This window comes from Anomaloglossus baeobatrachus, chromosome 11 (assembly GCF_048569485.1).
Source record: "Anomaloglossus baeobatrachus isolate aAnoBae1 chromosome 11, aAnoBae1.hap1, whole genome shotgun sequence".
Lineage (NCBI taxonomy): Eukaryota > Metazoa > Chordata > Amphibia > Anura > Aromobatidae > Anomaloglossus > Anomaloglossus baeobatrachus.
Genome location: NC_134363.1, coordinates 190212914 through 190228667, shown reverse-complemented (window position 1 = coordinate 190228667; position 15754 = coordinate 190212914). Strand labels below are relative to the sequence as shown.

At 53.1% G+C, this 15754-nt stretch overlaps 1 protein-coding gene across 2 annotated transcripts in view; it reads left to right on the top strand.

Moving 5' to 3' along the window:
- Positions 1-15754, top strand: part of KIRREL3 (kirre like nephrin family adhesion molecule 3) — a 1021297-nt gene that overhangs the window by 945972 nt on the left and 59571 nt on the right. For both annotated transcript variants that reach the window (XM_075328418.1, XM_075328420.1), the window contains exons 8-10: positions 9509-9657; positions 10491-10618; positions 11695-11821. In XM_075328418.1, coding sequence (XP_075184533.1) covers positions 9509-9657; positions 10491-10618; positions 11695-11821 — 404 coding nt within the window. The remainder of the gene's footprint in view (positions 1-9508; positions 9658-10490; positions 10619-11694; positions 11822-15754) is intronic.

Sequence of the window (15754 nt, the reverse complement as noted above, 5' to 3'; positions counted from 1 at the left end):
GATCAGAGGACTGGAGAATATAGAGCTGGAGAATATGAAGCCGCAGATCCGAGGACTGGACAATATGGAGCCACAGATCTGAGGACTGGAGAATATGGAGCCACAGATCCGAGGACTGGAGAATATGGAGCCGCAGATCCGAGGACTGGAGAATATGGAGCCGCAGATCCGAGGACTGGAGAATATGGAGCCGCAGATCCGAGGACTGGAGAATATGGAGCCGCAGATCCGAGGACTGGAGAATATGGAGCCGCAGATCCGAGGACTGGAGAATATGGAGCCGCAGATCCGAGGACTGGAGAATATGGAGCCGCAGATCCGAGGACTGGAGAATATAGAGCTGGAGAATATGAAGCCGCAGATCCGAGGACTGGACAATATGGAGCCACAGATCCGAGGACTGGAGAATATGGAGCCACAGATCCGAGGACTGGAGAATATGGAGCCGCAGATCCGAGGACTGGAGAATATGGAGCCGCAGATCCGAGGACTGGAGAATATGGAGCCGCAGATCCGAGGACTGGAGAATATGGAGCCGCAGATCCGAGGACTGGAGAATATGGAGCCACAGATCCGAGGACTGGAGAATATGGAGCCGCAGATCCGAGGACTGGAGAATATAGAGCTGGAGAATATGAAGCCGCAGATCCGAGGACTGGACAATATGGAGCCACAGATCCGAGGACTGGAGAATATGGAGCCACAGATCTGAGGACTGGAGAATATGGAGCCGCAGATCCGAGGGCTGGAGAATATAGAGCTGGAGAATATAGAGCCGCAGATCCGAGGGCTGGAGAATATGGAGCCGCAGATCCGAGGACTGGAGAATATGGAGCCGCAGATCCGAGGACTGGAGAATAGGGAGCCGCAGATCCGAGGACTGGAGAATATGGAGCCGCAGATCCGAGGACTGGAGAATATGGAGCCGCAGATCCGAGGACTGGAGAATATGGAGCCGCAGATCCGAGGACTGGAGAATATGGAGCCGCAGATCCGAGGACTGGAGAATATGGAGCCGCAGATCCGAGGACTGGAGAATATGGAGCCCCAGATCCGAGGACTGGAGAATATGAAGCTGCAGATCCGAGGACTGGAGAATATGGAGCCGCAGATCCGAGGACTGGAGAATATGGAGCCGCAGATCCGAGGACTGGAGAATATAGAGCCGCAGATCTGAGGACTGGAGAATAGGGAGCCGCAGATCCGAGGACTGGAGAATATGGAGCCGCAGATCCGAGGACTGGAGAATATAGAGCTGGAGAATATGAAGCCGCAGATCCGAGGACTGGACAATATGGAGCCACAGATCCGAGGACTGGAGAATATGGAGCCCCAGATCCGAGGACTGGAGAATATGGAGCCGCAGATCCGAGGACTGGAGAATATGGAGCCGCAGATCCGAGGACTGGAGAATATGGAGCCGCAGATCCGAGGACTGGAGAATATGGAGCCGCAGATCCGAGGACTGGAGAATATGGAGCCGCAGATCCGAGGACTGGAGAATATGGAGCCGCAGATCCGAGGACTGGAGAATATGGAGCCGCAGATCCGAGGACTGGAGAATATGGAGCCGCAGATCCGAGGGCTGGAGAATATGGAGCCGCAGATCCGAGGACTGGAGAATATAGAGCCGCAGATCCGAGGGCTGGAGAATATGGAGCAGAGGAGGATGCAGGAGACCTTGCACAGATGCTCATCAGCAGACACTCAGCCCCTTAGTAATTTGTTTTTGGACTCAAATTTTTCTTCTAATTGGAAGTGAAAATGGTTTCTGCCGTTTCACCTAAATCTTGTGCACTCATCCTTTTATACATCTTTCTGCATCTCTTTTCTACACATTATTCACAGTTTTCGGGTCGGATGATTCTGACAGATTCTCTATAAACTGTTTATCTTTCAGAGGACAAAACCAAATAACGTATTTATTTCTGCAGTTGTGCGTCTGCACGGAAAGATTGTGGGTAAAACTCATTCAGATGAGGTGTTAATTGCTCTGGGTATGATGAAAGCCCTTCCCAATCCTCTGCCTTTCTAGCTGTGTCCCACCAGCTCCACCGCTCTCTGCTTCATGGACAGATCGCTGCTCGAATCCACAGAACAGGAGCTGTCAGTCAAGCCAGGGAGGAGGAGGATAAAGCCAGGGAGGAGGAGGATAAAGCCAGGGAGGAGGAGGATAAAGCCAGGAAGGAGGAGGATAAAGCCAGGGAGGAGGAGGATAAAGCCAGGGAGGAGGAGGATAAAGCCAGGGAGGAGGAGGATAAAGCCAGGAAGGAGGAGGATAAAGCCAGGGAGGAGGAGGATAAAGCCAGGGAGGAGGAGGAGGATAAAGCCAGGGAGGAGGAGGATAAAGCCAGGGAGGAGGAGGATAAAGCCAGGGAGGAGGAGGATAAAGCCAGGAAGGAGGAGGATAAAGCCAGGGAGGAGGAGGATAAAGCCAGGGAGGAGGAGGAGGATAAAGCCAGGGAGGAGGAGGATAAAGCCAGGGAGGAGGAGGATAAAGCCAGGGAGGAGGAGGATAAAGCCAGGGAGGAGGAGGATAAAGCCAGGGAGGAGGAGGAGGATAAAGCCAGGGAGGAGGAGGATAAAGCCAGGGAGGAGGAGGATAAAGCCAGGGAGGAGGAGGATAAAGCCAGGGAGGAGGAGGATAAAGCCAGGGAGGAGGAGGAGAAAGCCGCCAGGGAGGAGGAGGAGAAAGCCAGGGAGGAGGAGGAGGATAAAGGCAGGGAGGAGAAGAAGAATAAAGCTAGGGAGGAGGAGGATAAAGCCAGGGAGGAGGAGGATAAAGCCAGGGAGGAGGAGGATAAAGCCAGGGAGGAGCAGGATAAAGCCAGGGAGGAGGAGGATAAAGCCAGGGAGGAGGAGGATAAAGCCAGGGAGGAGGAGGATAAAGCCAGGGAGGAGGAGGATAAAGCCAGGGAGGAGGAGGATAAAGCCAGGGAGGAGGAGGATAAAGCCAGGGAGGAGGAGGATAAAGCTAGGGAGGAGGAGGATAAAGCCAGGGAGGAGGAGGATAAAGCTAGGGAGGAGGAGGATAAAGCCAGGGAGGAGGCGGATAAAGCCAGGGAGGAGGAGGATAAAGCCAGGGAGGAGGAGGATAAAGCCAGGGAGGAGGAGGATAAAGCCAGGGAGGAGGAGGATAAAGCCAGGGAGGAGCAGGATAAAGCCAGGGAGGAGGAGGATAAAGCCAGGGAGGAGGAGGAGAATAAAGCTAGGGAGGAGGAGGATAAAGCCAGGGAGGAGGAGGATTAAGCCAGGGAGGAGGAGGAGGATAAAGCCAGGGAGGAGGAGGAGGATAAAGCCAGGGAGGAGGAGGAGGATAAAGCCAGGGAGGAGGAGGAGGATAAAGCCAGGGAGGAGGAGGAGGATAAAGCCAGGGAGGAGGAGGAGGATAAAGCCAGGGAGGAGGAGGAGGATAAAGCCAGGGAGGAGGAGGAGGATAAAGCCAGGGAGGAGGAGGAGGAGGATAAAGCCAGGGAGGAGGAGGATAAAGCCAGGGAGGAGAAGGAGAATAAAGCTAGGGAGGAGGAGGATAAAGCCAGGGAGGAGGAGGATAAAGCCAGGGAGGAGGAGGATAAAGCCAGGGAGGAGAAGGAGAATAAAGCTAGGGAGGAGGAGGAGGATAAAGCCAGGGAGGAGGAGGATAAAGCCGAGGAGGGTGGAGAGTAAAGCCGAGGCGGGCGGAGGGTAAAGCCAGGGAAGCAAAGGATGAAGCCAGGGAGGAGGAGGATAAAGTTGAGGAGGGCAGAGGATAAAGCCGAGGAGGGCAGAAGATAAAGCCTGGGAGGAGGAGGATAAAGCCAGAAAGGAGGAAGATAAAGCTGAGGAGGGCGAAGGATAAAGTCAGGGAGGGAGGTGGAGCGTAAAGCCAGAGATGGGGAGGCTAAAGCCAGGGAGGCGGAGGGTGAAGCCAGGGAGGCGGAGGGTGAAGCCAGGGAGGCGGAGGGTGAAGCCAGGGAGGCGGAGTCTCAGGAAGTGCTCAGATCACACCCACAGCACTGAACAACTCATCAGCATATGAATGAAAAGAAGAAATGTTTAGTCTTGGAGCAACAGAAACATAATTACAAGTGTGGATGTCATTATCTCTCAGAAAGCAGCATGACCAGGTGAAGAGTGGGGGGGGGGTTCTGACAGATTCTATTTACGCTGTTCCTTTTGTATCCCTCCAGTGGAGGGGAACCTGTCCTCTCATCTCTTTTTCATTATCCTCGCCTCATTTCTTCATTGTCCTCTCCTGTGTCCTCTCCCCTCCTGTGAGCTGCTTGTTTCTTCATTGTCCTCTCCCCTCCTCATTTCTTCATTGTCCTTTCCTCTCCTCTCCTATGTCCTCTCCTCTCCTGTCCGCTGCTCTTTTCTTCATTGTCTGATCTCTTATTTGTGCACCCTATTACAGACAGGAGGCTCAGGTTGTGGTAAATGGTGGTGCAATGGCGTCCGTGCTGGCAGTGGTGGTCGCCAGCTGTCCTTCTATCCCAGGACGGCCGGCTCGGTGCTCGCGGTTCACCATGAATCCGCCGTGGTGCTCGCAGTTCACCATGAATCCGCCGTGGTGCTCGCAGTTCACCATGAATCCGACGCGGTGCTCGCAGCTCACCATCAATCCGCCGCAGTGCTTGCAGTTCACCATGAATCCGCCGCGGTGCTCGCAGTTCACCATGAATCCGCCGTGGTGCTCGCAGTTCACCATGAATCCGCCGTGGTGCTCGCAGTTCACCATGAATCCGCCGTGGTGCTCGCAGTTCACCATGAATCCGCCGTGGTGCTCGCAGTTCACCATGAATCCGCCGTGGTGCTCGCAGCTCACCATCAATCCGCCGCAGTGCTCGCAGTTCACCATGAATCCGCCGTGGTGCTCGCAGTTCACCATGAATCCGCCGTGGTGCTCGCAGTTCACCATGAATCCGCCGTGGTGCTCGCAGTTCACCATGAATCCGCCGTGGTGCTCGCAGCTCACCATCAATCCGCCGCGGTGCTCGCAGTTCACTATGAATCCGCCGTGGTGCTCGCAGTTCACCATGAATCCGCCGTGGTGCTCGCAGTTCACCATGAATCCGCCGTGGTGCTCGCAGTTCACCATGAATCCGCCGTGGTGCTCGCAGTTCACCATGAATCCGCCGTGGTGCTCGCAGTTCACCATGAATCCGCCGTGGTGCTCGCAGTTCACCATGAATCCGCCGTGGTGCTCGCAGTTCACCATGAATCCGCCGTGGTGCTCGCAGTTCACCATGAATCCGCCGCAGTGCTCGCAGTTCACCATGAATCCGCCGTGGTGCTCGCAGTTCACCATGAATCCGCCGCAGTGCTTGCAGTTCACCATGAATCCGCTGTGGTGCTCGCAGTTCACCATGAATCCGCTGTGGTGCTCGCAGTTCACCATGAATCCGCCGTGGTGCTCGCAGTTCACCATGAATCCGCCGTGGTGCTCGCAGTTCACCATGAATCCGCCGCAGTGCTCGCAGTTCACCATGAATCCGCCGTGGTGCTCGCAGTTCACCATCAATCCGCAGATGTCTTCTCCTGGTCATCTGTGGTTACAGCTCATACACATTATGGCTGCGGTAACGCTGTGCGGTCACAATGGGCACGAGGTGCAGGTACCGTCTGGTTTATGAAAGCCCCCAGGATCTGACCGCGGCCCCCCAGAGCACAGCAGGTGGTCCAGCGGCTAGCTAACATTCCTTGCATCCCAGGGGTCCCGGCTCAGAGCTTCACCCTTGTATGTACGAGCATATGTGTACTGCGCGGCGGCACATGTTGGCGCTATATCCGTGCTCACAGTGCGTCCGGTATCGGGCTGTGGATTTCCAGGTTCAGGCTTGGCTGCTGTAATGGGCTATAGCTGTGCTCTCATTCCCCGCGCTGTGCCCAGTAGCCACGTGGCTAATGAATGTTATAATGTGCGGACATTAAGCCTCAATGTTCTGTTATCAGACATGAGCGGCTAATGGAGGCGCCAGCGCCCAATGTGCCCCTGTAATGGCCCCTGTAATGCCCCTGTAATGTGCCCCTGTAGTGCCCCTGTAATGTGCCCCTGTAATGGCCCCTGTAATGCCCCTGTAATGTGCCCCTGTAGTGCCCCTGTAATGTGCCCCTGTAATGTGCCCCTGTAATGGCCCCTGTAATGCCCCTGTAATATGCCCCTGTAATGTGCCCCTGTAATGTGCCCCTGTAATGCCCCTGTAATGTCCCCTGTAATGCCCCTGTAATGTGCCCCTGTAATGCCCCTGTAATGTGCCCCTGTAATGGCCCCTGTAATGCCCCTGTAATGTGCCCCTGTAATGCCCCTGTAATGTGCCCCTGTAATGGCCCCTGTAATGCCCCTGTAATGTGCCCCTGTAATGGCCCTGTAATGTCCCTGTAATGTCCCTGTAATGCCCCTGTAATGCCCCTGTAATGTCCCCTGTAATGCCCCTGTAATGCCCCTGTAATGTGCCCCTGTAATGTGCCCCTGTAATGTGCCCCTGTAATGTGCCCCTGTAATGCCCCTGTAATGCCCCTGTAATGTCCCCTGTAATGCCCCTGTAATGCCCCTGTAATGCCCCTGTAATGCCCCTGTAATGTCCCCTGTAATGTCCCCTGTAATGCCCCTGTAATGTGCCCCTGTAATGTCCCCTGTAATGTGCCCCTGTAATGCCCCCCTGTAATGCCCCTGTAATGTCCCCTGTAATGTCCCCTGTAATGTCCCCTGTAATGTGCCCCTGTAGTGCCCCTGTAATGTGCCCCTGTAATGTGCCCCTGTAATGCCCCCCTGTAATGCCCCTGTAATGCCCCTGTAATGTCCCCTGTAATGTCCCCTGTAATGACCCCTGTAATGGCCCCTGTAATGCCCCTGTAATGTCCCTGTAATGGCCCCTGTAATGGCCCCTGTAATGGCCCCTGTAATGGCCCCTGTAATGCCCCCTGTAATGGCCCCTGTAATGGCCCCTGTAATGGCCCCTGTAATGTGCCCCTGTAATGGCCCCTGTAATGTGCCCCTGTAATGTCCCTGTATCTACTACACTCGCAAGCTTCAAACGGAACCTAAAGACTCATCTGTTCAGAAATGCCTATAACCTTCAATGACCTCACTGCTTCACCACCGTGCGGAGCTGCCGCCCCACCACCGTGCGGAGCTGCCGCCCCACCACCGTGCGGAGCTGCCGCCCCACCACCGTGCGGAGCTGCCGCCCCACCACCGTGCGGAGCTGCCGCCCCACCACCGTGCGGAGCTGCCGCCCCACCACCGTGCGGAGCTGCCGCCCCACCACCGTGCGGAGCTGCCGCCCCACCACCGTGCGGAGCTGCCGCCCCACCACCGTGCGGAGCTGCCGCCCCACCTACACCCCACCTACTGTCTCCTCCCCAAAATCCTTTAGGATGTAAGCCCGCAAGGGCAGGGCCCTCTTCCCCCTGTGCTAGTCTGTCTATTGTAACGTGTACATGTATTCTGTATGTAACCCCCTCATGTACAGCACCATGGAATCAATGGTGCTCTATAAATAAACAATAATAATAATAATAATAATAATAATGGCCCCTGTAATGCCCCTGTAATGCCCCTGTAATGTGCCCCTGTAATGTGCCCCTGTAATGCCCCCTGTAATGTCCCCTGTAATGTCCCTGTAATGTGCCCCTGTAATGGCCCCTGTAATGCCCCCTGTAATGCCCCCTGTAATGGCCCCTGTAATGGCCCCTGTAATGGCCCCTGTAATGTCCCCTGTAATGCCCCTGTAATGTGCCCCTGTAATGGGCCCCTGTAATGGCCCCTGTAATGTGCCCCTGTAATGTCCCCTGTAATGCCCCTGTAATGCCCCTGTAATGTGCCCCTGTAATGTGCCCCTGTAATGTGCCCCTGTAATGCCCCTGTAATGCCCCTGTAATGTCCCCTGTAATGTCCCCTGTAATGCCCCTGTAATGTCCCCTGTAATGTGCCCCTGTAATGCCCCTGTAATGTCCCCTGTAATGTCCCCTGTAATGTGCCCCTGTAATGTCCCCTGTAATGCCCCCCTGTAATGTGCCCCTGTAATGTGCCCCTGTAATGTGCCCCTGTAATGCCCCTGTAATGGCTCCTGTAATGCCCCTGTAATGGCCCCTGTAATGCCCCTGTAATGCCCCTGTAATGTGCCCCTGTAATGTGCCCCTGTAATGTCCCCTGTAATGCCCCTGTAATGCCCCTGTAATGTCCCCTGTAATGTGCCCCTGTAATGCCCCTGTAATGCCCCTGTAATGGCTCCTGTAATGGCCCCTGTAATGTCCCTGTAATGTCCCCTGTAATGGCCCCTGTAATGCCCCTGTAATGCCCCTGTAATGGCCCCTGTAATGTGCCCCCTGTAATGGCCCCTGTAATGGCCCCTGGGAGAACGGATCCAATATCCCGGGGGGCAGAATTTCACCCCACAGAACCGGCGTCCACGAGGCTCGCGCTCACAGCAGACGACGCTGGGCTCGCGCTCACAGCAGACGACGCTGGGCTCGCGCTCACAGCAGGCGACGCTGGGCTCGCGCTCACAGCAGGCGACGCTGGGCTCGCGCTCGCAGCAGGCGACGCTGGGCTCGCGCTCGCAGCAGACGACGCTGGGCTCGCGCTCACAGCAGGCGAAGCTGGGCTCGCGCTCACAGCAGGCGACGCTGGGCTCGCGCTCACAGCAGGCGACGCTGGGCTCGCGCTCACAGCAGGCGACGCTGGGCTCGCGCTCACAGCAGACGACCCTCGGCTCGCAGCAGACGACCCTCGGCTCGCAGCAGACGGCGCTGGGCTCACGCTCGCAGCAGACGACGCTCGGCTCTCGCTCGCAGCAGACGACCCTCGTCTCGCGCTCGCAGCAGACGACGCTGGGCTCTCGCTCGCAGCAGACGACGCTGGGCTCTCGCTCGCAGCAGACGACGCTGGGCTCTCGCTCGCAGCAGGCGACGCTGGGCTCGCGCTCACAGCAGACGACGCTGGGCTCGCGCTCACAGCAGGCGACGCTGGGCTCGCGCTCACAGCAGGCGACGCTGGGCTCGCGCTCACAGCAGGCGACGCTGGGCTCGCGCTCACAGCAGGCGACGCTGGGCTCGCGCTCACAGCAGACGACCCTCGGCTCGCAGCAGACGGCGCTGGGCTCACGCTCGCAGCAGACGACGCTCGGCTCTCGCTCGCAGCAGACGACCCTCGTCTCGCGCTCGCAGCAGACGACGCTGGGCTCTCGCTCGCAGCAGACGGCGCTGGGCTCTCGCTCGCAGCAGACGACGCTGGGCTCTCGCTCGCAGCAGACAACGCTCGGCTCGCGCTCGCAGCAGACAACGCTCGGCTCGCGCTCGCAGCAGAAGGCGCTGGGCTCGCGCTCGCAGCAGACAACGCTCGGCTCGCGCTCGCAGCAGACAACGCTCGGCTCGCGCTCGCAGCAGACGACGCTCGGCTCGCGCTCGCAGCAGACGGCGCTGGGCTCGCGCTCGCAGCAGATCACGTTTAGAAATAGTTGCTTCTGAAGGGGGTAGTAGTCACTCCTGTTTCTGAATTAACAATGACTGATATTGTCTCATCGTCTAGGTGGGCAAAAGGCGGACAACTACTGAAGGAAGTGACAGAAGAAACGTATGAGACGGTGGTGGATTACTCGTACTTCTCAGAACCCGTGTCCTGCGAGGTCACCAACACCCTGGGCAGCACCAACATCAGCAGAACAGTAGATGTGTACTGTAAGAATTTACCCCCGAGCCCATAACAATCCTCCTGTGCACGCTATCCTATATACTCCAGTCACAGCTAAAGCTGCGGTCACAGATCTGCACTGCATTGTTGCATTGTGGGAGATTGGTCATCACTGCACAACAGACCATTAAAATGTGGAGAGCAAACAAATGGAAGTCACAATGTAACAGCAGAATAGTGAGAGCAGCTCTGGAGGTAACTGGAGGATAAAACATGATGCAACAGCAGAATAGTGACTGCAGCTCTGGAGGTGACTGAAGGATAAGACCTGATGTAACAGCAGAATAGTGACCGCAGCTCTGGAGGCAACTGGAGGATAAGACCCGATGTAACAGCAGAATAGTGATTGCAGCTCTGAAGGTGACTGGAGGATAAGACATGATGTAACAAGAGAATAGTGACTGCAGCTCTGAAGGATAAGACATGATGTAACAGCAGAATAGTGACCACAGCTCTGGAGGCAACTGGAGGATAAGACCCGATGCAACAGCAGAATAGTGACTGCAGCTCTGAAGGCGATTGGAGGATAAGACATGATGTAACAAGAGAATAGTGACTGCAGCTCTGGAAGATAAGACATGATGTAACAGCAGAATAGTGAGTGCAGCTCTGGAGGTGACTGGATTATAAGACACGATGTAACAGCAGAATAGTGACCGCAGCTCTGGAGGTGACTGGAGGATAAGACATATTAATCCATATCCGTACAGAGAAGTAAATGACAGTGACATGGTGAGGCCCTGTTGCACAGTGCTGGGCAGCATTTTGCGGGAGGCTTGGTGCTGGCGGTGGTACCACTTGTGCTTCTCTCTCCCTGCAGTTGGGCCTCGGATGGCCACAGAACCAGAATCCGTAGTCGTGGACCTGGGATCAGAAGCCACCTTCCACTGTGCGTGGATCGGTAACCCTTCCCTGACCATCGTCTGGATGAAACGTGGTTCTGGCGTGGTAAGTTCTGCTGTAGTGGGGAGTGCAGCCGCGGCACACCGGATCCCGCCACTGACATCACCACCTGGATGTGTAAAGTCCCATTGTAAGGTCTCTGATTGCTGTCAGTGAATGGCAACATTCATTCATGGATACATATACCCCTATCCTGACACCCAGCAGCTCTATATCTCACCAGGAGATTCCGTCTCTGGGTGTGAGCGGGAACATTTCTATTAATGGCAGCAAGCGGAGATCTTAAAAAGACGGGGAACTGAAACCCCAAACTTACAAAAGTAGGAGCCGGCGGCAGCTGCCGATATACCGGTGGAGGCGGTGACGTCATACAGGTCATGTGACGTCCCCCCGCCCGCCAGGACCGCCGCCTCTGCCTCCGCTTCACAGTCTGAACTTTTACTGCCGGAGATTTTGACATTTATTCCTGAAGTTAAAATGGCAAAAAATATGACTTTGTACTTTCCGGACGTCGGCGGCTCCACAGTCCGGGCACGGTCGGGAGAAAGGCAGGATTTTATTTTCTAATATATATTTTTTTTTAATTTCTAAAGGTTCAGCAGCGTTCATGTCAGAAACGGAGACAGAAGGTCAAACCTGTCACCACCGCCCGCTGACGCCGCCATTATTGTGGCCAATAACCACGAGGCGCGGAGGCTGCAGACGTGCCCCGCAATGCTTCTCATCATGCATCTGATAATCCAGAACGTTGCCTATTGTTATCTGCATTGATGAAACGTCGGATCATCTGGCAGTTTCTGGCATTCTCCTATTGCAGAGAAGCCTTTACAGCAGGTCATAAAGCGAGATGGTTTTTCATTTTGCTGGTATGGCGCGTATCTGCTGTGCTGCCACCTGGTGGCCACAATACAAACTGCAAAAAAATAATGATTTTATGAGTAATTAAAAAATGAATAAAGTCTAAAACTAAATGTGAAGTGATAGAACGAGTCCCTGTAATAAGGGGGAAGAGTCACTTTTTCTCCGCGGTGATGCCACATTCAGACCCGAGCAGTCGATGGAGATCGTGGACCGGCTGTGGCCATTTTCATGCTCATCTCTGTGTTTTATAATCTACCTAGGTCCTGAGCAACGACAACTACCTGACGCTGAAAAACGTGCGGCAAGAGGATGCTGGGAAATACGTCTGCCGAGCGGTCGTTCCTCGGGTGGGAGCTGGTGAGAGGGAGATCACCTTAACAGTCAACGGTAAGGAGCCGCCGTCTAGGGGGGAGTACCGCCGTCTAGGGGGGAGTGACTGAGAGTAGTTTATTCTAGAAACAGCGCCACACTTGTCCACAGGTTGTATCTGGTATTACAGCACGGTTCCATTGAAAGGAATGGAGCAGTAATGCAGTACCGCAGATGACCTGAGGACGGGGGTGGCGCTGTTTTGGGTAGATATCACCCAGCTTTTCCTGGCTCCTGGAGCTGGGGTCGGCTGTATTGGCTGTCACCCGGTTCATCAGACGCTGCACAGAGGCGGATGACGGCATCTCCTGCAGGCTGGCACATGGTGGTTAATCTGCGGCCATGCTTCTTTCCTCCCAGCGCCGTGCGTCCGTGTCCCGTACAGCGCCGGTCCTAGTTACGCCCCGAGCGCAGCGTAAATCTGCTTTATTTGTTTATCTCTCGCAGTGAAGCGACGGCAGATTTAGCGCTTTAATATTAGATTCCTGTTTATGTTCCCATTAAGAAGCCGGAATAACAATTTCCTGGCGCCGGTGGTATATGGGCCCGACCCGCGTCCTCCGTCCCCGGAGAGATGGGAGCGGCGTCCTCAGGGCGTGGGAGACGAACGGTTAATGTAAGGTGCAGAGACTTTGTGACGGTAATGCGGCGTCTGTAATATCCGTACTTTAGTATATACCACACCGCACAGAGCGCCAGGAGACATTACCGCGACTAATCCAAATACTGTCCGCATCAGTCCCTGCACCCACTGTGATGGCCACGCAGTGAGGCTCCTGTATTATCTCTGTACTGTGACATCACTGTGTGTATTATCTCTGTACTGTGACATCACTGTGTGCATTATCCCTGTACTGTGACATCACTGTGTGTATTATCCCTGTACTGTGACATCACTGTGTGCATTATCCCTGTACTGTGACATCACTGTGTGCATTATCACTGTACTGTGACATCACTGTGTGCATTATCCCTGTACTGTGACATCACTGTGTGCATTATCCCTGTACTGTGACATCACTGTGTGCATTATCCCTGTACTGTGACATCACTGTGTGCATTATCCCTGTACTGTGACATCACTGTGTGCATTATCCCTGTACTGTGACATCACTGTGTGCATTATCCCTGTACTGTGACATCACTGTGTGCATTATCCCTGTACTGTGACATCACTGTGTGTATTATCCCTGTACTGTGACATCACTGTGTGCATTATCCCTGTACTGTGACATCACTGTGTGCATTATCACTGTACTGTGACATCACTGTGTGCATTATCCCTGTACTGTGACATCACTGTGTGCATTATCCCTGTACTGTGACATCACTGTGTGCATTATCCCTGTACTGTGACATCACTGTGTGCATTATCCCTGTACTGTGACATCACTGTGTGCATTATCCCTGTACTGTGACATCACTGTGTGCATTATCCCTGTACTGTGACATCACTGTGTGCATTATCCCTGTACTGTGACATCACTGTGTGCATTATCCCTGTACTGTGTCATCACTGTGTGTATTATCCCTGTACTGTGTCATCACTGTGTGTATTATCCCTGTACTGTGTCATCACTGTGTGTATTATCCCTGTACTGTGTCATCACTGTGTGTATTATCCCTGTACTGTGTCATCACTGTGTGTATTATCCCTGTACTGTGTCATCACTGTGTGTATTATCCCTGTACTGTGTCATCACTGTGTGTATTATCCCTGTACTGTGTCATCACTGTGTGCATTATCCCTGTACTGTGACATCACTGTGTGTATTATCCCTGTACTGTGTCATCACTGTGTGCATTATCCCTGTACTGTGACATCACTGTGTGCATTATCCCTGTACTGTGTCATCACTGTGTGTATTATCCCTGTACTGTGTCATCACTGTGTGTATTATCCCTGTACTGTGACATCACTGTGTGTATTATCCCTGTACTGTGACATCACTGTGTGTATTATCCCTGTACTGTGTCATCACTGTGTGTATTATCCCTGTACTGTGACATCACTGCGTGTATTATCCCTGTACTGTGACATCACTGTGTATTATCCCTGTACTGTGACATCACTGTGTGCATTATCCCTGTACTGTGTCATCACTGTGTGTATTATCCCTGTACTGTGACATCACTGCGTGTATTATCCCTGTACTGTGACATCACTGTGTATTATCCCTGTACTGTGACATCACTGTGTGTATTATCCCTGTACTGTGACATCACTGTGTGTATTATCCCTGTACTGTGACATCACTGCGTGTATTATCCCTGTACTGTGACATCACTGTGTATTACCCCTGTACTGTGACATCGCTGTGTGTATTATCCCTGTACTGTGTCATCACTGTGTGTATTATCCCTGTACTGTGTCATCACTGTGTGCATTATCCCTGTACTGTGTCATCACTGTGTGTATTATCCCTGTACTGTGTCATCACTGTGTGCATTATCCCTGTACTGTAACATCACTGTGTGTATTATCCCTGTACTGTGACATCACTGTGTGCATTATCCCTGTACTGTGTCATCACTGTGTGTATTATCCCTGTACTGTGACATCACTGTGTGCATTATCCCTGTACTGTGACATCACTGTGTGCATTATCCCTGTACTGTGACATCACTGTGTGTATTATCCCTGTACTGTGTCATCACTGTGTGCATTATCCCTGTACTGTGTCATCACTGTGTGCATTATCCCTGTACTGTGTCATCACTGTGTGCATTATCCCTGTACTGTGTCATCACTGTGTGTATTATCCCTGTACTGTGTCATCACTGTGTGTATTATCCCTGTACTGTGTCATCGCTGTGTGTATTATCCCTGTACTGTGACATCGCTGTGTGTATTATCCCTGTACTGTGACATCACTGTGTGCATTATCCTGTACTGTGACATCGCTGTGTGTATTATCCCTGTACTGTGACATCACTGTGTGTATTATCCTGTACTGTGACATCACTGTGTGCATTATCCCTGTACTGTGACATCGCTGTGTGTATTATCCCTGTACTGTGACATCACTGTGTGCATTATCCTGTACTGTGACATCGCTGTGTGTATTATCCCTGTACTGTGACATCACTGTGTGTATTATCCCTGTACTGTGACATCGCTGTGTGTATTATCCCTGTACTGTGACATCACTGTGTGTATTATCCCTGTACTGTGACATCACTGTGTGTATTATCCCTGTACTGTGACATCACTGTGTGTATTATCCCTGTACTGTGACATCACTGTGTGTATTATCCCTGTACTGTGACATCACTGTGTGTATTACCCCTGTACTGTGACATCACTGTGTGTATTATCCCTGTACTGTGACATCACTGTGTGTATTATCCCTGCACTGTGACATCGTTGTGTGTGTTATCCTGTACTGTGACATCGCTGTGTGCATTATCCCTGTACTGTGACATCGCTGTGTGCATTATCCCTGTACTGTGACATCGCTGTGTGCATTATCCCTGTACTGTGACATCGCTGTGTGCATTATCCCTGTACTGTGACATCGCTGTGTGCATTATCCCTGTACTGTGACATCGCTGTGTGCATTATCCCTGTACTGTGACATCGCTGTGTGCATTATCCCTGTACTGTGACATCGCTGTGTGCATTATCCCTGTACTGTGACATCGCTGTGTGCATTATCCCTGTACTGTGACATCGCTGTGTGCATTATCCCTGTACTGTGACATCGCTGTGTGCATTATCCCTGTACTGTGACATCGCTGTGTGCATTATCCCTGTACTGTGACATCACTGTGTGCATTATCCCTGTACTGTGACATCACTGTGTGTATTATCCTGTACTGTGACATCACTGTGTGTATTATCCTGTACTGTGACATCACTGTGTGCATTATCCTGTACTGTGACATCACTGTGTGTATTATCCCTGTACTGTGACATCACTGTGTGTATTATCCCTGTACTGTGACATC